General features: G+C 38.4%; 1 protein-coding gene across 9 annotated transcripts in view; it reads right to left on the minus strand.

Annotated features, from left to right (window-relative positions):
• Window positions 1–925: 925 nt before the first annotated feature.
• MPDZ (multiple PDZ domain crumbs cell polarity complex component) overlaps window positions 926–25,222 on the minus strand; it is a 189,377-nt gene continuing 165,080 nt past the window's right edge. For 3 of the 9 annotated variants that reach the window (XM_049897162.1, XM_049897163.1, XM_049897164.1), the window contains exons 36-47: window positions 25,127–25,210; window positions 24,764–24,957; window positions 22,354–22,501; window positions 17,623–17,709; window positions 16,293–16,361; window positions 14,207–14,297; window positions 12,851–12,894; window positions 11,899–12,021; window positions 10,085–10,189; window positions 9,384–9,496; window positions 8,585–8,708; window positions 957–6,695 (exon numbers count right to left, since the gene is read on the minus strand). In XM_049897162.1, coding sequence (XP_049753119.1) covers window positions 6,549–6,695; window positions 8,585–8,708; window positions 9,384–9,496; window positions 10,085–10,189; window positions 11,899–12,021; window positions 12,851–12,894; window positions 14,207–14,297; window positions 16,293–16,361; window positions 17,623–17,709; window positions 22,354–22,501; window positions 24,764–24,957; window positions 25,127–25,210 — 1,329 coding nt within the window. In that variant the 3' untranslated portion in view covers window positions 957–6,548. Of the gene's footprint in view, window positions 6,696–8,584; window positions 8,709–9,383; window positions 9,497–10,084; window positions 10,190–11,898; window positions 12,022–12,850; window positions 12,895–14,206; window positions 14,298–16,292; window positions 16,362–17,622; window positions 17,710–22,353; window positions 22,502–24,763; window positions 24,958–25,126; window positions 25,211–25,222 lie in introns of all 9 variants that reach the window. The other 6 variants (XM_049897169.1, XM_049897168.1, XM_049897166.1 and 3 more) reach the window with 5 other exon arrangements.

Below are 25,222 nucleotides of genomic sequence, written 5' to 3' on the forward strand. Positions count from 1 at the left end.
AAATTAATACCAATGATATCACACTCTTCTCCAGATGAACCCAGCAATTCACTATTTGTATCAGGACAGCCTTTAAGTTACATTGACTTTTGTAGTATTGACAGTATTTCTATCATTTATCAAGTGCCACCATGTGCAGACACTTCATCTCACTTCATGTGAATAGCGCTTTGAAGAAGATATTATCTCCATTTTACAAGTAAGAAGGCAGAGGCTTAGAGACATCAGCTGCCATCTAGTCAAGACCCAAGCCAGCTATCAATCCAAGGCCTTAAGGTTTGAAGACACAACCAAACCCAAATTCCATCAAGTCAAATTTGATGGCAACATGTTTGGTTTTTGGGTTTATAAATTAATATGGTTGGGTGGGAGACTAATTCTCCTAGTTTTAAAATGGTAATATGTATTACAGTTGTGAAAGACAGTTTATTAACCCTAAAATGAAGATGAGAAAATTATATGCTGCTTTGTCTAAAAACTAATCCCTTTTTCTTGTGTATCATAAACACCTGACACTAGATCTCTGATTTTGATGGAAACTATGTCTGAAAAAGAATCCTACTTTGCTTGCCCTTTATTTTTAAAATACAGGTAACAGATATGTATCCGATTTTAAGAAAAATAGGTGTATATAACAAATATCCTAAAAGCATTAAAAAAATAATTCTGAAGCCAAAACTAGGAGTTGATGGTTGTGCTTATAACTGCTTTGGTATCTAAGTGCAACACATTGAAGGTCATGGGAAGTCACATTGTTTAAATGAGAAGAACTCCTTAAGTTAGTCAATTTAAAAAAAATTCAGTCAGGTCAGTGGAATATCTGTAGCAAATCATATTATTTATAAATTTAATTATAGGAACTCTTATTTTCTGGAAGTAGCTACTTAAAGAATTGAATATACTTATAAAGACCCGAGTGATAACTGACCAATCAAATTTGTAGCTAGAGAAAGAAAATCCATTTATTTAGGATTCTATTAGTAAATTATTCCTTTTAACTGATGTGAAATGAGTAAAAATGTAAACCTATAGCTAAGTACTTCCTTACTGGTTTGAGAATAGTATTTCTCTAATGGGGCTGAAAGACACATTTTAATATTCATAGAAGGTACAAAGACCATGACTGCAATAATGACTTGCTTTATAAATCAGGTAAATATTTAATTCTTCCATTTAATTTATAGGATTGCATCCCCTGCCCCTTAAAAAGTAAGTATATTAGAGTGTGTTTTTTGTGTATAGAGGGGCCTTACTCAAACTTCTCTGGAGCCAGCAAATGAACATATTTCATATCCAGTTGAGAGACTTCTATCAGTACACTTAAAGGCAGCAGGGTGCATAATTAGGTATGCCTGCCATCTGCATAGCCCTCCAGGTGCAAGAGGCATTAGTTTTATTTAATATTACCACAGCATTAATTTTCCTCCATTAATTTATGTCATTTGCCCTTTATTTCAAACTAAGGTTGCCAAAATGAAACCATTGAACACAATGACCCAATTCTCATTGTAGAGAAAACTTTACATTGTAAACAACATCTTAAGCAATCTCCATAGCTAAGAACTCTCTGAAGAACAGTTGACTGGCTTGCTTTTACGCTAAAAAAAAAAAAAAAAAGTCTATAAACAAAACCTTCCTGATTTTGATATGATCATTTTTCCAAACAGGAGTACATTGTAAGATCATTGTTCTAGGTGGCACTGTGATGAGGCCCTAAAAAATATTGAATCATATAACGAGAAAGGTATCTTCATTATTCTTTCAGTTCCTTTACATCAAGGAGAGCGTCTTCGCTGAGTCTTGACACTGTTGGAACATTTACAATTCTCCCTTTTTTATAGGAAGAGTTGTTCTGAGTTGTTTCAACTCCAGGTGAGTGCATGTGCGCAGAGTACAACTACTCCATAGGCTTTCAAAGCTATGACCATTCAGAAGCAGACTGCTGGGCCTGTCTTCCCCCGAGCGCCTGGGTGGGTTCGAATTGCCAAACTTTCAGTTAGTAGTCCACCACTTAACTGTACCACCCAGGGACTCCCAAACAAAGAGAGCAGCCCTCAAGTTCTGATCCTTGGTAGGCGTTAGTATCTTGATAGAATTTAATAACATGGCTTTCATTCCTTACTTATATTTACGGCACTTAATACAGTTTCTCTTGTAAGTACACCTAAGTCAAAAATTAGTCTACTTTGAAGAAAAATAATTAACAGTACAACTATTGAGGATATAGGAAACACCATGAAGGTTGGATGCAAAACAATTTTAGAAAAATGAGTATAAGTTTATTTGAGGCTAATCTCAGAAGGAAAAAGCAAACAACGTAAAAATGAAAATTTAAGGCTAAAGAAAGCTATTTATATCACTGTGTCTTCTAGGATATTACATATACAACTACTACGACTATTTCTTGATAGCTTACTCTGTGTCTGGTATTAATGCTTTCTGTACAGTATCTCATTTAATGTTCCCAAACAAAGGTAAATCTCTAGGTTTTACTGAATGGAATAAAATACTTAGTTTCATGAAGTTTATGGGAGCAGACCTTTGAATGCCAAATATTTCAAGGTAGACTCAGATGAAAAAGGTCATAATTTCTATGACTTCAGTAAGAAAAAAAAAGTATGTTTTTGGAGATAATTACGTTTGTTTCTGAAAATGTGAAAGGAAGAAGGGGGGCAGAAGAAAAGGTCAGAGAGTATTCACTAATGACACAACCTTCTCAAAGGATATTCAGTGTGAAGTGAACAAGTTGAGGCATCCTCCTAGAAGTTGCCTGAGGCATTCTTTCGGTGGTGGTACTTTTAGAAACTTCAAGAAACTTTTTCAGAGAGACAATTTCTGAGATCATTACCACAGATTTGCTTCCCTCCTTGACAGAATTCCTTTTAAGGGTTTACTATTGAAACTTCAGTAATTGACTAAAATAGATAATTAAAATTCTTAGACAAATACACATTTTTTTTTCTAATTTACATTCAAATTGACAACATGGAATACGTGAATTTTGAGGGGAAAAAAGATGCTGCAAAATGAAACATACAAAAATCACTTTAAGAACATATGCTTTCACGCTCTTTCATATAGAAATTCTCTTGGTGCCAACCAATTTTTTTTTTTTCCTAGTGAGGTAACAGAGGCCAATCCTGCCTTACAAATAACTCCCTTTAGAAAGGGGGCAAAGTTAAACATCAAGTCCCAGTAGACAAAGTTGAGGAACATCTTTGCACAAATCAAATGCATTCCAGGACACTTGTCACTGACATGAAACAACACACCAGGGCTGCTGAAAGCAGGTGATGATAGTTTTGACATTCCCACACCTACACCAAAAGAAAAAAAGCATATTTACTCTTGCTCCCTGCAGACATCCTTTCAACTTCTCTATTCCCTCTGACTGAGATCTGAAGAGGGCCACTAAATCACTGCCCCAAGATTCACAGACAATAACTTGGCAGACCAGTTCTAAGGCAGCTTAACACAGTATATTTCAGGGCAGAGAAGTGCCCCGTTGCTTCAAGATTCTTAAAAAAAAAAAACTCTCCTTTTTCTTATCTTTCATTAACTCTAATCTTTTTGTTTCCAATTCCATCACTGCTCTGATCTATGGATTCTGCTGACTACAACTCCTGTTGCTATACATCAGCCTGTACTGAATTAAACATTTTAATATCATTTTTTGGAGGAGAGAGGAAGAACACGAGAAATGTAAGAAATGTAAGACATTCCCCAGATCAACTTGTTAATCAAACAAGCACTCACATTGAGCCTATTATGGGCGATATGCTATCTTGGGCTGTACCTGGCATCAACATCGTAGTGTTCAAGTCTATTTAAACCCTTCACTCCGGCACTTTCTTCTTTCACCACAGAGAACTCTTAGGTTTACAGGCGGCATAAGCCTTTGTCATTTCTCTACAATGTTTATGATTCTAAATTCTCTTTTCCTTCCAAACTTTAATTTCCTTCTTTTCTTTCTCTCTCCTTCCTTCCTTCCTTCTCTTTCAATGCTTGGAAGAGAATTAACAGAAATTAACTTGTTAATTAATAGAAACTCAGGAAGGGTGCTTTTCCCAAATGTTTTTATATCCCTTTAACGGCCCTTCCACTGTTTCTTTTTGCACTCAGTATGAAGGCTGCAGCTAGCTCACTAAAGCAATTTAATGCCATGGAATCAATCACGACCTTCAGTTATTCTGTGTTCAATAAACATAGTGCCTCTCTCCTATTAGTCAGACTTAATGATAGCTCAGGATATAAAGATGTTTAAGCCACTCACCGAGCTGTTCTCATTGGGGGTAGTCTCCCATATTCACTCAAACTTAAATTTGGTTGATTGACTTGCCCCCATAACATCTCTGTAAAAGTCTCTGCTAGTTCAAACTTAGAAAAGACAGCAGCTCAGTGTCCAGCAGCCTCTCATGAAAAGAGTCCTGGCTGTCTTACTTTCAAGGTGAAGGCCCAATAAATGACTGCTAAGGCACTCGATGTGCCATTGGGATACCGAAATGGATTTTATTCTGTCATTATGTACCTGATTTTCCAATGATTGGCTGGGGAGCATAACCCTGAATTTTTGTGAGATGCAGTCTTTGATGTTTCACTTTGTATAACTAAGAATCATAGAATCCTTCTATTTTAGAACTAGATAGAAGCTTTGAGATAAATCACAGAGGGATGCATCACAGAGGGACTGCACATGCTCATTAGCTAATTAGTGGTAGAACTTGAACAAACCAAAAACCAAAACCAAACCCGTTGCAATCGAGTCAATTCTGACTCATAGTGACCCAAAAGGAAGAGTAGAACTGCTCCACAGAATATCCAAGGAGCGCTTGGTGGATCTGAACTGCTGACCTTTTGGTTAGCGGCTGTAGCTCTTAACCACTATACCACCAGGGTTTCTAGTACTAGAACAAAGATTCCCCAATCCCTTGCTCAGTGCTCAAATCAGACTTTTCATGCTTACTAATATAAATAATTTTCATTTTTCATCTGAGCACACTTTAGCTCTTGACAACCCTGAAAAAACTTGTACTATTTCTCCATTAAGGGAACCTCAGAAAAACATATACAGGTTGGACATTTCTCTTCCAACAATGTTGTTTATTCCTCTCTGCTCCAGGAAGAATCTACGAATCTTCAGTGTTAGAAAAAACCTGGACATAGAAAATATTGAGGTTTACATAATGATGTGGCCCAAGTTCCTCTAACAGGAACTATGGACACCACACATTCAGTTAGACATGATAAAAACCAATTTTGACTATCAATCTTCAACAATAAAGCTTTTCCCCAGTAAAAAGAACACATGCAAAAAATGCCTGCTTCTTTATTTGTGCATGACTGAAACTTCTTATTTTATTCACTTCAATTCTGCATTTACACAAAAATGCTGTAATAAAATATCTGTACACTACTTCTGTTACAAATATAGATAATATTTAAAGTGACTTTATATACTCTAATGTAGGAGGTTTCACGCTCTAAAACGGGAAAGAACACATGATAATTCCTCAGCAGTTGTCTCAATAAACAGCTCCATCTGTTTCCCTTAGTCTTAAACTATTGTATTATAAGATGTTAATATAAGGCAATGGGATGAAGTTTTGTTAATCCCTTTCATTTTTCTATCAATTTACTAATGGCTTATGACCAAAATCATTGCTTTTCTCTTTGTCATTAAGATGAATACTAACTGCAAACCAATGGCACAGGGCATTAAAATCAGCACTGAAAGATGCTGGGGTTATTCCATGTTCCTTCGTGGTTAGTATGGCCGCTTTCTAAGAGAAACTACAGTCAACACAAGGGTAGCATCATTATTTTACTTATAGCAACGCGAAAACATTTAGAAGAGGTCAAAAATGAAAGTGAACATTCAGATAAGCAGGAAATATATTTTCTTTACAAAACCTGGGAACACAGATCATATATTTGCTGTTTACTCATCATCTTATGTTAGCAGTGGGGAGATGCATTTTTTTTTATGATATTCAAATTTTTTAAATACTGAGAATATTTTTTTAAGCCTTTCAGTAGAAAGAGGCTTTTTTCTCATTTTCTTGTCTTTCTCATTGGAGACAGAGAAAGGAGGTGAATGAGCAAAATCAGGTATTTTTATAAAACTCTTCAAGATTTTCTTCTTTATTTTCTATCTTCATTTTTCACCCTAAGTTACTGAAGCCATTCCTCTTGGGTTACATTTACAATTATTTTTCTTTCTCTATTCATCGGTTCAGCACATAATAATTTTTGCCCGTTTCACTACAAAATGTCAGCTATCTTCCCCAAGGAAGACCAGATTTACCTATGCAAATATTTCTTTTCTTTGAGCTTAGGTTCACAAAACACAAGGGGAAAGGAAAAATGATGCTAGACTGTAAGAATACCATGTCCATATGTGAAAAACAAACTGAAATGTTATTTTTCCCCTACAGTTTTGAAGAGCTCAATGAACACAGCCTGGGAAGAGTTGTTCACAAGACTGGTCCCATTCTCTTTACAGTACAGAATGCCAACAAGGGTTGGGTGGATTCCATTCTGGCAGCAGTTCAGGAGAGAACCATCAAAGTGACAGTGCCTTTTGTCCGCTTAAGGATGGCAACAGCTTCTTCATGGGTTACCCCTTCTAGACTCTGCCCGTTGACGGCAATGATCTGGTCGCCCCTTTTTAAACGCCCATCTTCAGAGGCTGCTCCCTGCAATTATAAGTAGGCTTGTTTACGTCTCAGGAAATGCTGCCTCCCAGCTACGTAATAGAAAAAGGTCTAAACAAGAATGTAAATCGCTCTGCGTGGCCACGCATTGCTCCCAGTGCTCCACGGGCCTGCCGCTTCCTTTAAGCAATGATGAACACACACAAAGGCGGCCTCTTCTGAAATGGTTTTAGCACTGAGATTCCAATTTGAGAGGGAATTCAGCACTCAGTAGATCAGTTGGGTGGTTTTTTGGCTGTTCAGCACAGCAGCTGGTAGGATTTCAATTTAATAAAGAACATTTGGGAATTTGCCTAGTAGGAATGATTTCATAGAATCCAGAATTTTCTATCCTATAAAGAAGATCTACAGAAAGAAGACAGAGGGATCAAGTAGGAAGACAATCAGTTTTGTAGGAAAAGGACATATGACCCACAAAACCCAAAAGTCTCCAGAGGCAAAGCCAACGTTCAAAGCCCACCTGCACATTTTCAAGGGCAGGACCAGGCACAGGTCCTGAATTTAAAACGTACTTCTAATTCTTACTCGTTCTGAGCTTTTGAAAAGGCTGCTCAAGCTATCTTGGTTCTTTACTTCCCAAGGGTAGATGGGTTCTTCCTATTCCTAAATGATTTAGATTAAATACAGACATTGCTATTTCAGAGAGAGCCCCATCTTAAGGCAGGCTTATAGTAAGCAATTGTGCAATTAAATATAAGATTAAAAATATGGAAAAGTTAATGAGGAATCCATAACGATGAAATTCTTAAAATATGTTCTAACAAGCATGCCTTAAATAAATTGTTCCCCGGCTGGGGAAAAGGACTGCACGACTCTTCTACTCCCTGGCAAATGTTGTTCATATTTTTGGACACACCAACGACTTAGAAAAAAAAAAAAATGTCTCGAAAATTAAACCTATAGCTAGCTTGCTATTCGTAGAGCACTTTAAATGGGTTAAAAATAACAATAATGTTTTTTTTTTAAAATAACAGAATATAACTTTGACAGGTAAATATCTTAAGGAACCCTAACACTAATCTAACACCTCTGTTATCAAATATTCTAACAGGTTTGATACAAGTTTTGCTTTTTTGCACTGCAAAATTGTGGAATTTGGGATTTTCTTCTGCAGGCAATTCTGTCCAATTTTGTGGCTTCTAAAAAAAATTTCTTAACATATTAACAATAATTACATGGATTTAAGTTATTTTAATGGCTTCAACCAGCACTTTGCAATAGCTTTATTCTTCTTTAAACATTCTTAAGTTTAGACAGTTTACTAATAGATTACAAAGAAAAAATGATTTTTATTTTTTTTATTGACTCACTTGTTTTGCAAATAAGTGATTTACTGTAGGCGATGTGGCTGCTGAACACTCTTCAAATTTCTGTCAGTAGTTATTTTTCTGTTTAATGCAATCAAATTCAATTTGAAAAATAAATGACCTATTAGTAATCTGCACATGTGTCTTATTTACTTTTCTGTATGTATTTTATATTTCACAGCAAAAAAATGCTAAGGGAAAGAAAAGCCAGCACTCCAAGGCACCCATATCTAAAATGTCCCATTTTCAAAAGACAATCACGTGCAACTTGTTTGAAAAGGAAATAAATAGGCCTTACTGTCTAACCAAAGTTCATTAATATTTCTATGTATATTTTGGAGAGTTCCTAGGGAATTTCAATTTGAGTCCATTTTCCTTTAAACATTAACTAAACCTCAAATTGGACAAAAATATTTAATGAGCCGTTTCTGTAGGGAGTTCTGAAAGAAAATGATCAACTGTTAACCATTTGGCGTTACCTCAGGCCATGAACTAATAAGCCAGCTGCTGACTGCTATGAATGCATGTTTACAGGGAGGGAGTGGTTAGAATGTGCAAGCTTACCTTTGCGAACACAGTTTTAACGTAAATGGGTAAGTCTCCGTGAGGGCTGCCATACCCTCCTACTATACTGAAGCCTAAACCATCTGGTCCTCGGTCCAGCGTGATAGACTTGCACTGAGGAGGTCTACAGTAAAAGGAATGAAAAAAAGAGGTTTTTAATATATTTATATATATATGTGTGTGTGTGTATATATATCTTTGAATCTATAAAGTACAGATTAGCTTACATCTACCTAGAGCTGGTATAATTCTTTGCTGACAGCAGATATATTCTGGATATTTTTGTAATTCTTGAACTGTTAGTGCATGCTGTGTTCAGTATTTTACATTTACATAATCTAATAAAATCCAACTTAACACCCTAATTCTATTACTCATTTACAGTTCCCTTAAACTAACATAGTCACGGCATGTTCTCGTTGCATATAAGAGTTCCTTCTTTTTAGAGTTTATTCAAAGTGAGAGGGCTAAAGTGTAGGGGAGTGTCATGGAGTAAGTCATAAATGTCAGTATTCCAAAACTCAGAGAGAAAAATGATCAACAGTGTAAGACCAAAACACAAACCCATTGTCGTCGAGTAGTTTCCGACTCGGGGTAATCTTAGAGGACAGAGTGGATCTGCCCCAGAGGGTTTATAAGGCTGTAAATTTTTACAGAAGCAGGCTGCAACATCTTTCTCCTGTCGAGCAGCTGGTGAATTCAAACCATCGACCTTTTGGTTAGCAGCTGAGCACTTTAACCACTGCGCCAACAAGGCCTCTTGGACAAATGGTATACAAACCATACAATATGAGCTTACCCTAAATCATCCTGAAATATGCTGCTTGATGCCAGCCCTGTGAAAGACAGACTGGAACTGGCAGGCTCCTGTTGATGGCCTGTGACCACACTCACATCGCCTCCAGCAACCACCTGTGCATCAGATGAGGATGTATAAAGAGAAAAACACATGTTCACTGGCTAAAGGACACTTGCAACTTTTCTTTAAAAAGAGAAATGGGATTGAAATGTGTATATGGCCAACTTAATAATTTCTGTTAATATGAAATACGACCAAAGAGAGAAATTTCGCAAGGTCCAGAGGTCTTTCAACTGAGTGTAAAATATTTTACTAATTCAATTCTACAAAAGTTCTCTGGTGCTTTTAAAACATGTTCCCATATGCAATTATTTTTTAAATATTGTTAAAGTACACTCACACCACTTAAAATTCTAGCAATTAATCATTTACTGCTAAGGCCTTGTATTTTTTTTTTCCCTTTAGACATAAAATATGAGACAATAAACACATCAGAAGAAAATGTTAGGGAATATATTTCATATGTACTTTCTTGGAACTCTCAATTTAATCACTGATCTTCAATGGAAATAGTAAAAAAAACAAAAACAAAAAATGATAGTAAGAGATTGAATAACTTTTACTGTTCTAACATCAAAACTCGTTTTTTTCCCCAAGCTACTAAATACTATTCTAAATAGTGCTTGGGATAAAAATCTCACCTGCATTTCAATGGAGCCTGAGGCATTTTTCAGTAAATTCACTGCTTGGGTGTGAGTCATTCCCTCAGTCGATGTGCCACAAATAGTGACAATCCTATCCCCAACCTGCAAGGCAGAGGAAGAAATGTTGTTAGCTGTCAAGCTGGCGACTGACTCATAGTGAGCACACGCACAATGGAAAGAAATGCTACCCAGTCCTGTGTCATCCCTGCTATGGTTGGGGATTCAGCCATTGCGATCCACAGGGTTTCCATTGGCTGATTTTCGGAAGTAGATCGCTAGGCCTTTCTTCCTAGTCTATGTTAGTCTGGAAGCTCACTGCAACCTGTTCGGCATCATAGTCACAATCAAGCCTCCACTGACAGATGGGTGGTGGCTGTGCTTGAGGAGCACTGGCCAGGAACTGAACCCACATGGAAGGCAAGAATTCTACCACCGAATCACCACTGCCTTCAGGAGAAAGAAATAGCCATCTGCTAAAAGAGCCATAAGGAGTGGGATATTCAGAGCTGAACAATCATTTCCTTCCCTACTATCCACATCACATATATGCTGTTATCAGCAACTGAAACCAAGGAAACCACTAAGTCCAAGAAGCAGCAGCCATAAGAAGAAGATGCTCATAATGATTGGGCTCTATAGTCTCTGGGGAAGGAAGGGGGACAAAGTTACATTACTTCCTATTGAAAGAATAAAATAGTTGGTATTTGGAAACCGGAATTTCTCTGGACATTATTATTATAAACATGAGATGTGACTCTAAGCCAAGGGTTAGCAAACCATAGCCCATGGGCCAAATCCAGCCTACTGCCTGTTTTGGTTAATAAAGTTTTGTTGGAACAGTGCCATGCTCATTTGGCTGCTTTCACGCTACTATGCATGGCAGAGTTGAGTAGCTGCAGCAGAGACCCATATGTTCCCAAAGCCTAAAAGATTTCCTATCTGGCCCTTTGCAGTAAAGTTTGCTTACCCTGTGCTAAGTATAAAAAAAAGTTTGCTCACCCTGTGCTAAGTATAGAATTGGTTTTTAAGTCTCAGCCATAGATTTAGATATCAAAGGGGATTGAACTATTCCCAATTTAGACTGAACTAATACATGGTTCTGTTCTTGGGACCTGTTTGAGGCATGAGGCCATACAGATTTTAGTTAAGAGAGACTGAATTACTTGAATGGAATATTCTTATGATGTGAGAGCCAGGCAGTTACCATAAATTCCATCACAGTGCTGTACATTCAGATAATCCTTCAACTTTGAAGCAAGTTTTGCATAGTTTTGTAACACTGTAAGTCACAGTTACATTTAAGTTCCATAAAATTTATAATCAAAAGTAACATAAGTGATAATTTTCATTTTAATAAAGTTAAATAGATATTCAAACTAATGAAACATGTAAAGCAAACAATCCATGTTGGTGCTCTGAAAACATGTGTGCATGTTTAACTTGTTCCACAGTTCCAAAACAAGTCAACCTTCCCATTTCATTTTAACTTCAAACTTGCATACAACATCATTTTCTCCTTTCTTTTAATTTTCTTTATCCTTTACCTAAAGCAAGCCCTGCTGTGCTGTGGCTGGATTAGCTGATTGAAAAGCAGAAACAAGATGTTTAAGATCATCTTGCAACAGTTAGCTAGATTCAAAATTCAACACCATTGAGTTGATTCCAACTCATAGTGGCCCTATAGGACACAGCAGAACTGCCCCATAGGGTTTCCGAGGAGCAGGTGGTGGATTTGAACTGTTAGATTCAAGGGTTTTAGAAAGATTTTCACTACATTTGCTAGGGCTACTGTTACTAGCAGTAAAACTTACTCTGAGTTTCTGGGTCTGAGCTGCAACTCCATTGGGGTGCATCATGGCAATAAATATAGGAACATCACCAAGAGGGCTGCCCACTCCTCCAGCAATGCTGATTCCCAAAGAGTCAGTTGATCCCTGCCATGGAACAGGCACAAGAGTTTGGTCAAAGGGCTATTTTTAATCAACATTTTGTTTCTCTGGCAGAATACTGTATCATTAACTCTGATCTTCTAGGTGTGAGGGTGGCAAATGAGGCTCAAGAAAAATGCATTACTTTATTTGAGACAGGTCCTTAGTGTGTGATTTAGGAAAATAATCATCTGTCCAGGAGGTAAAAGAAATAAAGGTAAACTAAATGAAAATCATGTGTCAGACGGACGAAAAGCAGGTAAACTGCTGAAGTGAAAAGAACACAAGTTTTGGAATCAGACCTGTGTTCAAAGTTAGGAGTCCACACTTCAAAACCCTGGGGCTGGAGCCAGTCCACTGAGCTCAAGAACTCACTAGACATTCATTTTTGCAAACCAGAGACAACAGAGCTTCTCATCCAGGGAGTGCATATGCAGTGCGTATTAAATGGAATGATGATGACAGGAAGAGTCTACAAGAGTGTTCAGCACAGAGCAAAGGCTCAATCAGTGGTCACTGCTTTCACTTTCCCTCTTGTGCATGGAATTTTCAGAAGAACTAGGAAATATCGTTGAAGACAAATTCTTACTTAATGTGGGGCCACGCTGATACCGTTTTTGACAATACACAATAAACGATATTTTTTTTTTCAAACTATGTACTATGGCCAGGAAATTCAGCAAAGACTGTGTTGTGCCATTTCTACTGCATCTAGTATGTATTTTTTCAGATAAGAACTTTAAAATAGAAAATCAACTATGAGGAAAACGCATTTGCAGATGTCTCTGAAGTCAACAGAATTCATACTGTTTTCTCTCCCCCAATAAAAAGTTACCTTTTTTATTTCAACTGTTCTCAATCCCTGTATTTCAGATGCCACTGTAAAGGTGAAAAGAAAATATGGTTATTAGAGTTTTTTATGTTCAAAAAAATGTGACTTGATTTCTGGAGCTGGGTGGCACTAAATGGCATACCCTAATTCTTTTTTTTTTTTTTTTGTTATGAACCAAAACCAAACCCGCTGCTGTGGAGTTGATTCTGTCTCATAGCTACCCTACAGCACAGAGTAGAACTGCCTCATAAGGTTGCCGGAATCTTTACAGATGCAGATTGCCACACATTTCTCCCTTGGAGTGGTTGGTGGGTTCAAACCACCAACTTTCAGTTAGCAGCCAAGCTCTTTTAACCATTAAGCCACCAGAATTTCTTCCTTTTTTATTTTAATGGAAAACGAAAACAAAAACAAAAACAACCAAACCTGTTGCCATTGAGTTGATTCCGACTCATAGCGACTCTACAGGACAGAGTAGAACTGCCCCATAGAGTTTCCAAGGAGCCTCTGGTGGATGTGAACTACCGACCTCTTGGTTAGCAGCCATAGCACTTACCCACTACGCCACCAGGGTTTCCTTTTTAATGAAAGGGGTGCTTCATTAGATTTGTCTTACATAAGAACTCTTTATTTCTCCAGTGGGAACAATGGACATACCACCCCATTTCTTCCTTCTCGATTTAAGCATTGATTATATAACTCCATAAAATCCACTCTGAATGAGTCAAGGACGGAATGTACTTCGGATAGAAAGACACATGTGCACAGCTGAGAGGAATAAAGTCATGGTTGCATTAAAAAAAAAAAAATCCATGGACTTAAGTGCCTAAATTTCTAGACTATTAGTCACATTGAAAACAGAGATTGCCATATGGTTAGTTTCTTTAATTTGAACAACTCTCAACCAATGCTCCAAGCCAAAAAACCCCTCTGCATCATGATTTCAAGTAATTAAAACACAGGAGGATCGTTTTAATTTTCTCAATCAAAATTTTTGCAAATTTCATGAAAAAAAGTTTCACTTAATGGCATATTCTGATGGACTGGCATTATACTAAACAGAGAAGGGAGATAAAATCAAATAATACCAATCTGCTTAGTAAGAAAAAATTCAAAATTCTGAGTCTAATGTTTCCTATATCTTGTAGGATAAACATCAAATGGCAGAAGCTGCCATGGGCACAATGTCATGTTGTTTAGAATTTTTGCCAACATACCATTTTTGTACCTATGCTAAGATATGGAATCATCTGGGGGAAGAAAAGGGAGCTCAGAGGTAATTTAAAATAGGAAAGCACTAGTGTGAATGGCCAAAATTCAAAACAAGAAATTATACTTAAAATATCAAACCAATCTTACATGCATTCTTTTTGGAGGTACTTTCCAGTGACTCAGAGGTGCTGGATCCAGAAAGTGGGAAAGTGAAAGATGACAGGCTGCCTTCACTCACCTACAAATACACAACAGTTATTTTGGAAAGCTTTAAAAGTAATCAAACCCCTAAATAGCATTCATTTTAGAATTCATTTCTTTTAGTGCATCTAGTATCTCTAAAGGAACAATGGCATTTGAGTATTTTAAGGGCAATTTAAATGTAGTTTCTACTGATTTTTTTGAAGGAATAATTTGCCTAGTGACAAATAAATTGGAACCAAAAGGGTGGATAAAATTGATTCCAACCAACCTAAAATTTTAATGGATTTTCATAATCTCATTCAAGCTAATCCTCTTTAAACTGATGCTGTACATCTGACTTAAGCAAAATCTGAAGAATTAGGGTCAGTCAACAGGAAACTAATGGCAGTAACTAAAGAAGTGAATAAAGGGTCTTTAAGGACAGGCTGATGAAAATGGGCTTCTGTCATGAGAAGATAAGACTGAGGCGCAGGGCTTGCCAAGAATCTTAAACTATACAGCATTGTATTTTTATACATCTTCAGTTCACCTACACAAGATTTTTTCAGTTGAATACTGATTGATGTTTGCCATAAAATACTAGAAAAAAGTTCTATTTGCAGGCTTTTCATGTATTAGGTGGTTGGAGCCCTGGTGGTGCAGTGGTTAAGAGCTTGGCTGCTAGACAAATGGTCAGCAGTTTGAATCCACCAGCCACTTCTTGGCAACCCTATGGGGCAGTTCTATTCTGTCATACAGGGTTGCTATAAGTCAGAATCGACTCAACAGCAACGAGTTTGATAAGGGACCAGTGAGATTGTGATTTAGTTCAGGGTGGCTAATTCAGAGAAACACTGCACAGGAAGTAGTAGGGACAGAGTCCTAACTTGTGAAGACCTAGCCACAGGAGCATCAGTGAAGAAGGTCAGAGTCCTTCCAGGTTGTGACCTAGCCTCAGGGAGCTAGGGAGAGGGAGGGAAGCTGGCTGGACTAACATGCAGGGAGTTGTACAGACTCTTGAGCCTATGGCTGGTGCCAGATAACCTGGTCCAGGTGACTGGGGACATTCTGACTTGGCTCAGGGTGGCTGGGGATAAAGTCTGACATAACTCTGGGTGGTTAGGGGGAGGGAAGAAATGCCACAAAAGTGGCCGGAGACAAGGAATGGAGATGTGGGAAGGTGGAGCCTGGGTCCACTTTCAGATGGCAATTGGGTTCATGCTGATTCTTACCATATAGTTAGTGATAAAGGTAGGGTTTGCACACCTTGCCCCTTTAACAGTGCAGTTAGTAACACAGTGGTTAATGGTTGAGATAAGTGGAAAAAAAATCATGGCTGAAAAGAATGCCTCAACTAAATTTCCGTAGAATGACTTACAAACTATTCAAGATCTGCACCTTGCTTACCTGTCCACTCTTGCCCTTCCCTGTCTCAAACTCCGTACCTCAGTTACTCTAAGCTACGTGTAACTTGTTGGTTGCACCATGCTTTCTCATGTTCTTGAGTCTTTCCATATGCTCCTCTCTCTTTCTTTAACACTTCGCAGAATTACTTCTTAGCTGATGGTTAAGACTGATCCAGTTCAGAGACTCCTTACCTAAATCATGGCACTGTGTCTATGCAGATCACCTAAGCACAATCCAAGCAAACTGGGCTTGCCTCTACCAGAACAAGTATGCACTGTGACATGCACCTGGCATGCCTATTTTCTCTACTTAGACTACGTTTCTTAAAGGCAACAAACGTGTTGTATTTACTGCTATCTTCCAAGCTCCCGCCACAGTACCTGGCACTTAGCTGAGACTGATTATGTGTTTACTAAGTAATTGAACCATTTATTCATACTAGCCATTTACAGCCCTTGTGATACAAAACTAAATACCTCCCATCAACAATTGTTTCCTTATGAAGAAAGTCAATTTCTGTTTCAGTTATTATTGCCATGGCTTGTCTCTGCAGGGTAAGAGTAACAGAGACAGCTAAGAAATAGCTGTTAAAAAACATTGTACCAATGTCGATTTCCTGATTTTGATACTGTGTTGTACTTACGTAAGACGCTGCCACTAGAGGAAGCTGGGGGGAGGTACACAGCACTTTCTGTGCTATTTCTGCAGCTTCCTGTGAGTTACAATTATTTCAAAATAAAAAGCTTATCAACAAAACAAAAAAAGCTATTAAAATCTAAACTTATTAGCTAGTCCCCAAAATGTACATTTTAGAGTTGTTTAAAATATGTCACGGACATGTCTTTAAATATATAATTTCCACTCCCAAACACAGTTGTCATTTCTTCTACATTCTAGGTGCCAGTCTAATGACAACTTATATTACTTTCAAAGACTCAACACGGGGGTCCTAGATATGCTGAAGTGAGGATAACACCTAGGCACAAATAAACAGCTCAATTGTGAGGCCTCTCAATAATCGAATATTTTCATATTGGCTTAACCATGCAAATCCTCATCTAAATTATACAAATTTGACAAAAGACTAAAAATTAGTCTAATTTAGACTAAACCTATTAGCTTCTTTTAAAATTGCCTCCAAAGAGATTTAGTCACTAAATCATGAAAGAATATGACTAAGACAGATATACTAATACTTATTTAATAACAGTATGAGTTGTCCTTTAAGACAAGTACTCCTAAGACTGTTAGGACACATAGCAAAAATCGATAGAAGTTTGAACTAGACAGAACAGTGCTCTTCCTCCTACTTAAAGTGGGCTGGGTGACAAAGTCAAATATCTGGTTTCTTATTTTCTTATTCAATTGACTGTAGAATTTTGGTCAGCTTGTCCAAGAATGTTGGCCTCTGCTATGTAAAGTCTGTGTTTTGGGAGCATATTTGTTTGGGAGCTTGTTATTCTAAAGGCAAACACTCAAAAGCACTCAAGTAAAAATGTTTTCTCACAGCTTCGCTGAGCTTACACTGTGCTGGGTTAGGTTATCCAAACTGAGGGCAGAGCGAATCAATCCTGACAACGAAGGTGATTTATTTAGTTGCTACACAGAGGAAAAGTCAGAGAAGAGAAGAGGAGTTAGTCTGAAAGCTAACGAGGGACAAGGACGAAGAGGTACTGAATAGGGATGTTTGGGGGTTAGACTACAGTGTGACTGTAGTCTACACCTAATCCCCTGGTAATCCTTCATAAAATCTTCACTAGCCTATAATTTTCTGTTGGTGGGCAATGGAGTTGGATCTCCTATGGGAGATGTGACAGAAATGCTGAGATCCGCTCCAGACAGGGGCACAGAGGGAACCGACCCTGCAGGAGGCCAGGTGGTGTGCAGGACCCTGGACAGACCCACGGTCAGGGCCCTTTATGAACGCCTTTTGATGAGTAGGCTACACCACACTCAACTGCACAGCGACCCACCTGGCTGCTTTGAGATGGCCTCCTCTCTGAGTGGAACGGACCAGTTTTGATTCTTCCGACTTCCAAGGTTACTGTGCCTAGAGAACACTGGGAGAGGGGTTGTTTTATAGAATGGTTGAAATGAAATGGTCTAATCTACTTTAGAAACATGTTGCAGTCTTCAAGACTGAGTTTCTGAAAGGCATCTTCCTTCTGGAATTTCCACAGGCAAAGTCACCTCCAATCCTTTGTAGAAAATGGCTTTTTTTAAAAAACGTTAGTTATCCATCTTCAAAACATTAAGAAAAATACTAACAAAAAGAAGCAGCAGCAACACCAATTGTGCGTCTTATTACCTAATGATTTAGATGCAGACTATTTCTACCAAGGCAAAGAGAAATTGAGAATTGAGGAATTACATCATGAAACACTCTGATATGGGCCAGCCAAACGAAATGAGTAACACGGGGCGTAAAAAACAAAATGAAAACAAGAAAACAACCAGCACAACTATTTGTTTTACTCTCTACAGCAGAGGTGCTCAGATAACTGGGTAAATTCTCTATCATCACATTGTACCTATTATACAACACTTAAATAAGCCATATTGCAATAAACATAAAATAAGAACTGAAGAAAATTTCCCTGTGGCCTTTTACAAATAAAATCACAGGAACACAAGAAATGCTATATAGTCTAATATGCAAGTAACTCAGTGAGGTGTTTGAGATCTTGGGTTTCTAGAGTCAGATGTGCCAGCTTAAATCCTGACTGATTTACCAGTTGTGTGATTTTTTTTTTTACAGTTAAGTGGTTTATTAAGGAAGTCAGAGGGCACAACTCAGTAAGGATCAGGAAGCATGTAGGCAGTCTCTCTTCTTCAGGGCAGGGCAGCTCTCTCAGCTGTGCAGGCTTCCTCTCAGGCCCTGAAGAGAGGCCTCCTCTCAGGCCCTGAAGAGAGGCCTCCTCTCAGGCCCTGAAGAGAGGCCTCCTCTCAGGCCCTGAAGAGAGGCCTCCTCTCAGGCCCTGAAGAGAGGCCTCCTCTCAGGCCCTGAAGAGAGGCCCCCTCTCAGGCCCTGAAGAGAGGCACCCTCTCAGGCCCTGAAGACAGGCCCCCCCTCAGGCCCTGAAGACAGGCCCCCTCTCAGGCCCTGAAGACAGGCCCCCTCTCAGGCCCTGAAGACAGGCCCCCTCTCAGGCCCTGAAGACAGGCCCCCTCTCAGGCCCTGAAGACAGGCCCCCTCTCAGGCCCTGAAGAGAGGCCCCCTCTCAGGCCCTGAAGAGAGGCCCCCTCTCAGGCCCTGAAGACAGGCCTCCTCTCAGGCCCTGAAGACAGGCCTCCTCTCAGGCCCTGAAGACAGGCCTCCTCTCAGGCCCTGAAGACAGGCCTCCTCTCAGGCCCTGAACAGAGGTCTCCTTTCAGGCCCTAAAGACAGGCCTCCTCTTGGCCCCCTCAGGACAGGTTCCTTTTGGCCTCGCTGTCTGTCACCACGACTCTGCTGCTGGGCCCCTTCTGGGCCTCTTGCTATCTTCAGTGCTACAGCCCTTGACCAGTGTTACAACCCCTGAAAGTTAGGGGGTTCCTTGCCTCTAGCTGTGTGACCTTAACAGCTGTTTAACCTTGATCAGTCTTGTATTCTTCATTTAAAAAATGTAGCCCATTGTAGGTTGTTGTGATAAGTAACATAATTTAAGCACAATGCTTATCACAGTGTCTAGCACGAAGTACATAAATAACTGGGCATTGATATTATGTTGCTTCTGATACAGGCACCAAGGGATGCATTACTCTTCAGCATGTTGATCATGAATCAAACAGCGAACGGTCAGAATTTGACCTGTAATATCCATAAGTTGTTTGATTTTTTGTTTTTTGGCGAGGAACTTATCAAAATCTTCTTGAACCTATTTATATTTCCAGCTTGCATGACATCTGAGGTTAATGAGTTCCACATATAAATTATCCACACTTTCATATACCTATAACATCCCTTTCAAGCTCCAAAGGTTTCTATTATTATGAAAATTTAATTTTTTTTGAAAAATTGCCTTTCCACTATAAAAGTAATGCCCATTAAAGAAAATTAAAAAAAAATAAAAAAGGAAAACAAAAAAAGAGGGCTCTATAATTCCAACAATTACCTCATAATTATTGTGAAAAAAATTACCATAAGATTTTATTTTACATAGTTATATACACACTGTAGATACAATTACCTGTCTTATACTCTTTGCAGACTGTTTCCCATGTTTATACAGTCATCATAAACATTTTTAACAGGTTCATATTAGTATATGAATTAGCATACACCAAAGATTATATTTGTTGTTGTTGTTAGGTGCCGTCAAGTTGGTTCCGACTCACAGTGACCCTGTGCACAACAGAACGAAACGCTGCCCGGTCCTGCGCCACCCTTACAATTGTTGTTATGCTTGAGCTCGTTGTTGCAGCAACTGTGTCAATCAACCACGTTGAGGGTCTTCCTCTTTCCTGCTGACCCTGGACTTTGCCAAGCATGATGTCCTTCTCCAGCGACTGATCCCTCCTAACAACTTGTCTGAAGTATGTAAGACACACTTCTTCCAAGACAGATTTGTTTGTTCTTTTGGCAGTCCACGGTATATTCAATATTCTTCACCAACACCACAATTCAAAGGCGTCAACTCTTCTTCGGTCTTCCTTATTCATTGTCCAGCTTTCACATGCGTATGATGTGATTGAAAATACCATGGCTTGGGCCAGGCGCACCTTAGTCTTCAGGGTGACATCTTTGCTCTTTTGTTGAAAGATTACATAGCAATTGTCAATTGTGTTGCTTCCAGTTTTTCCATTATAAGTAACCCTGCAATGATCCTTATGTGTATGAAGCTTTTTGTGAACAGATGATTATTTATGCAAGATTTTTAAACGAATTATTACTAAGTTAGAACAACAAGCAGCAGCAACAAGCCATATTCACGTTATACAAATATTTATGGCCTTCGTTGTACACTGCCAAGCTGTGTTTTTTCAATGGCTGGCTTTAAAATTACTGATGCTCTTTTATGGATGCTTCTTCTGTCTCTTTCTCCTTAAGATACAGATGAAACAATTGTTTTTAATTTATCTCCAAAGGGAAGGCACTTCTCCTTAGTATTTCTAATACTTTGTTTTGAAGACAGGTAACTCTAATAATAAATTACTGGTTTTAAATGCCTGCTTTATTAAGAACTTATATGCACATATTCACATACCAGGTATTATGACAGCCAAAGAGGTTTCTAAAATTCCTCCATGAAGGCCAGCCACTCAAGAGGTGGCCCTTGTACATCAGACTCTGATAACTCTACTGTTGATGGGCACTGGCACGTAGGTTCATGTCATGTGGACCACACGGGTACTGATGGCGACAGCTTTCTAGTCAATGCTGAATTATACTTTTTCAGGTCATAAACACATATATTAGGTAAGAAAAGCAATGAGGTAAGCATCATCTCATTTATTAATAGGAACACAGAACCCTTCTAAAAACTGGAATATTCCCTGATTGGAAACCTGCCTAGTCTCATAAATTACATTTTTAAGTAACTATTCTGTACTTTACAAATTTATTTTTAAAATGAGGCTGGTTTTGTTTTTCAAATCAGAAAGTTATCCTTCATGAAGAGTTTTCTTGGAAGAAAATGTATTTCATCATGTGAAATGTATTTAAGTCTAGAATGATACCTAGGGATGGAACCTATATTGTTGAAATACTTCCCAGTGAAGGTGCTGCCAAGTCAATCTGCATTAAATTACCTTCATGTCCTAAGAATGGCCCATCCAACGCTGATTTTAAATGTCAAATTTAAATAGTTGAATAGTTTTGAGTCAGAATAAGATTTGCACAAAACATTTCCTTTTTAGAAAGCCAATACAACAAAGTAACCTAAAGGACATTTTCATTTTCTTTTATGAGTCATAAAGGTTAAATCCTTCTCCCACGTTCTTCATTTCTGGAAGAAATATGAAGACATCTAACCTGGTATGCTCAGAAAATCATCAAGGAAGAGGCTGGGACAGCAAAGGCCAAAAATCATTAACCCCAGAAGCATCCTGGCACCCTTTTTGGCTCCTATGATCTCCCCCATGAAGCAATTCTGCAAAGTTACTTTTCAAAGACCAACTGTGCTGGACGGGAGAGTATTCACTTACTCCAAAAGTCGTAAACATGAATTCAGAAGAAATATGGGTGACTGAGCTTAGTTTTTTTCTTTTCCTCCTTTGTGGTCTGGATATGTGCTTTACTTTCAAGAATAAGATTCATGTAATACTCACCTTCAAGACAAAAATGTTAGTAATATTACACATACTCAGTTCATAATTCTTACTACCACTAAATAAATGTACATAAAAAAAAAAAAAAACCAGACCCACCGCCAATGAGTCGATTTCGACTCACAGTGACCCTACAGGACAGAGTATAACCACCCCATAGGGTTTCCAAGGAGCGGCTGGTGGATTCAAACTGCTGACCTTTTGGTTAGAAGCCGTAGCTCTTAACCACTGCACCACCAGTGCTTCAATAAATGTACCACAATATATCGCTAATCATAGATTTACTATTTAGAAATTTGTCACTGAAATATATCTTACTTATATACGTGTCTTACTTGAGATGACATTTTAAAAAAGAGAAGTCAGTATTTATCTTGACTATGGCAGCCCAAAGTTAAATTCTCATTCACCTTACATACTATCACACAGAATTATTTTTAGCGTTTGATTCTTACCTTTAGCAAAGCAGCAACCGCCTCCTGTGTGGCATTACGGACGTCTTCGCCACTGACCATCAATATCTGGTCTCCCTGCATCAGCCTTCCATCAACATCTGCAATTCCTCCTTTGACAATATCTGACACAAATACTCCAGTATCATTTCTGCAGATACAATTTTAAATTTCAACCTTGTTGTTTTGTCTCAACTGCAGTGCAATGCTTATTGAATGAAATGCCAACATTTTTAACTAAAAATTTTAGTTCTATTTTTACGACTTTGAAAGTTTGATTGTCTTGAGCAACACTGAGGCAGTATCATTAGAATTATTTTTTTGTTATAAACAATACCTTATTTTTTTTTTACAGTATTCCATAGATTAAAATGATTTTTCGTGAGCATATTCAGTCTCCAATTATTCTCCTCTTATGGGTCACACATCTAGTGAATGGCAAAATTGGGACACTGAGCCAGTCTATTGTTCTTTCCACACTATTAAGAAGCTTTGAATGGGCTCTTACCTGGGTCACATACTTTGGTATTATTACCAACATTATTAACATTATTGAAAACAAATAGCTGATGTGTGTATCAACTAACGATTGGTGGCTCAATGGTTACGTGCTTGGCTAATAATTGAAAGGTTGGTTGGTTTATTCTTTCTGTGGGAAAAAAGACCTGGCGATCTGCTCCCATAAAGATTACAGCCTAGGAAGCCCTATGGGGCAGTTCTACTCTGTCCTGTATTACTTAAGCATTCAAATCATTATGAATCTAGCTTTAACACAAGATAGATTTATACAAAATGAACAAACACTATTCTTTTTCCAATCCTACTTTCTTTCACAAAACTGTTAAGAAAATCCAAAGCTCCTTGTTAAAATACAAAGATAATAGAAAAGTAAAAATGTATGGCAAAGCCTGGATTGTATCACTTGTTCCTGCCAACACCATGACCTCAAACACACCATTTCACCATCTGATTTTCTACTTCTTGTCTTTAGAATAAGAGTGTTGGATTAGATAGTATTTGTATGCTCTTTCCAAGGCAAAGCATTTAGGATTCATTAATGAAATGTTTTACAGCAACCTGGTGACTCCATATGCTGAAGTATGCTGGTATCCAGAATAAATCTTAGCTGCCTCGTATTGTGCAAGAACTGGACTTCTGATATTGTATTCCAAGAGAAGTGTTTCATTTTAAGACATTTTCCCATATTTCCACTGAGACTTAAATAATATTCCTACCTACATTCTTTCCTGCATTAAAAAAAAAAAAAAAAGCCCATAATTGTCTCTGAAAAACACACTGGTGTAAATGTCCTTTGATTCACATGTAGAAACCTCACTGCAGAATGAGGTTCGCAAGTGCTGATTTGGGCAATCTGAAGAATGATTACTCCTGAAGAAGGGCAGTGAGGTCACAGAAAGGTCACAGGTTTCCAGATTTTTGAACAAAGAATCTGCTCACTGGAAAAAATAAGCTGCTTTGAAATTGTGGGTTGCTGAGGCTGAAGGATGGTGATCTGAACTCAGGGCTGTTGCAGGCTATAAAGAGGTTTTTCACTAAGAGGTGGTCGAAGAACGAATGCTGACATCATTTGCTTAACAGGTATATTCTGAGGATCAGATGCAGATGGGCTCATTATATGAAGAGAAAGAAATATTTAGGAGACTCACTGGATTATACATTCATTAATATTACTTAAATGTGAATATTTAAATAAATTAGGTACTGAGAACGTGTCCACCAAGGAATCTCCCACCACCACTAGCCCCTCACTTTATGCTTTCGGTTCCCTTCTGATGGCACGCTTTTGGCCTTCATGGCTTTCCTAGCTCATTATGACCCTTCTCCTAGGGTTATCTTCAGCCCCCTTTATGTAGACTATCACTTATCACATTTAGCCTCAGCTCAGGCACCTGTTTTCCAGGAAGTTTCCCCTAATCCAGTTCCCTTAAATAGGGCCACATGTTCCCTTTTTCCCTCGCTCACTCCCATAGCTTTCCTACGATACTTCTATGTCACTCAACCTACTACACTGCTTTGTTCCAAGAATATATTTAATTCTAGCTCTCCAGACTCTGAGTTTTTTGAAGTCAAGGATCATGTCTTATTCAGCCTTGTTCCCCAGAACATAATGTATTTCCTGGTACAGAGCAGGCATTCAAAAATTACCAAGTGACTTTTTGTTGGGAATTGTTGAGTCCCTTCAAAATCTCCCGAAATACGGACATAAGAAGTTCAAAAACAACGCCTTTTGATACTCTATTAGCAAGTGGGCTGAGTATAGCTACCAACAAAACACTAGCAGTTGATAAAGACTCAACTATTGCTGTCACTCTTTAAAAGAAGATAAGCTCCATCATTTCCAAAAGGTCAAAATCTTATGGTTTCCACAGTGGGTTTGTCTTCTCAGTCATACCTTTTACCAACAATACTTAATCCCAGGCCTTTTCCTGGCTTCTTCTGCAGCTCAACGGTGAGTGTGTCATACACGTCCTCCTCTTTGTATGGAGACTCATCTCTGTAGAGCGTCAGGCGCACCCTTTGTGGAGTCTGTCTCAGGACACTTATTGCTTGATCATGTGTGGCCTTTCTCAAGTCAATTCCATTCACCTGTACAAAGATGGGACACTGTGAGGAATCAGGTGAGTGAAATGAAGTGATAAAGAAAGAAGGAAGGAAGGAATGAAGGGAGGAAGAGAGAAAGAAAAAAAGCAAAATAAAACCTTCCAGAGAGTAGACTTTTCTTTATCACAAAGGTCAAATACATAGCATTCTGTACCTCTAAAATCTGATCTCCAGCCCAGAGTCTCCCATCTTTACATGCTGCTCCTTCTTCATAAACTTCATGGATAATAATTGCACCCTAAAGGCCAAA

Source organism: Elephas maximus, chromosome 9 (genome assembly GCF_024166365.1).
Source record: "Elephas maximus indicus isolate mEleMax1 chromosome 9, mEleMax1 primary haplotype, whole genome shotgun sequence".
In the NCBI taxonomy this organism is placed as follows: domain Eukaryota; kingdom Metazoa; phylum Chordata; class Mammalia; order Proboscidea; family Elephantidae; genus Elephas; species Elephas maximus.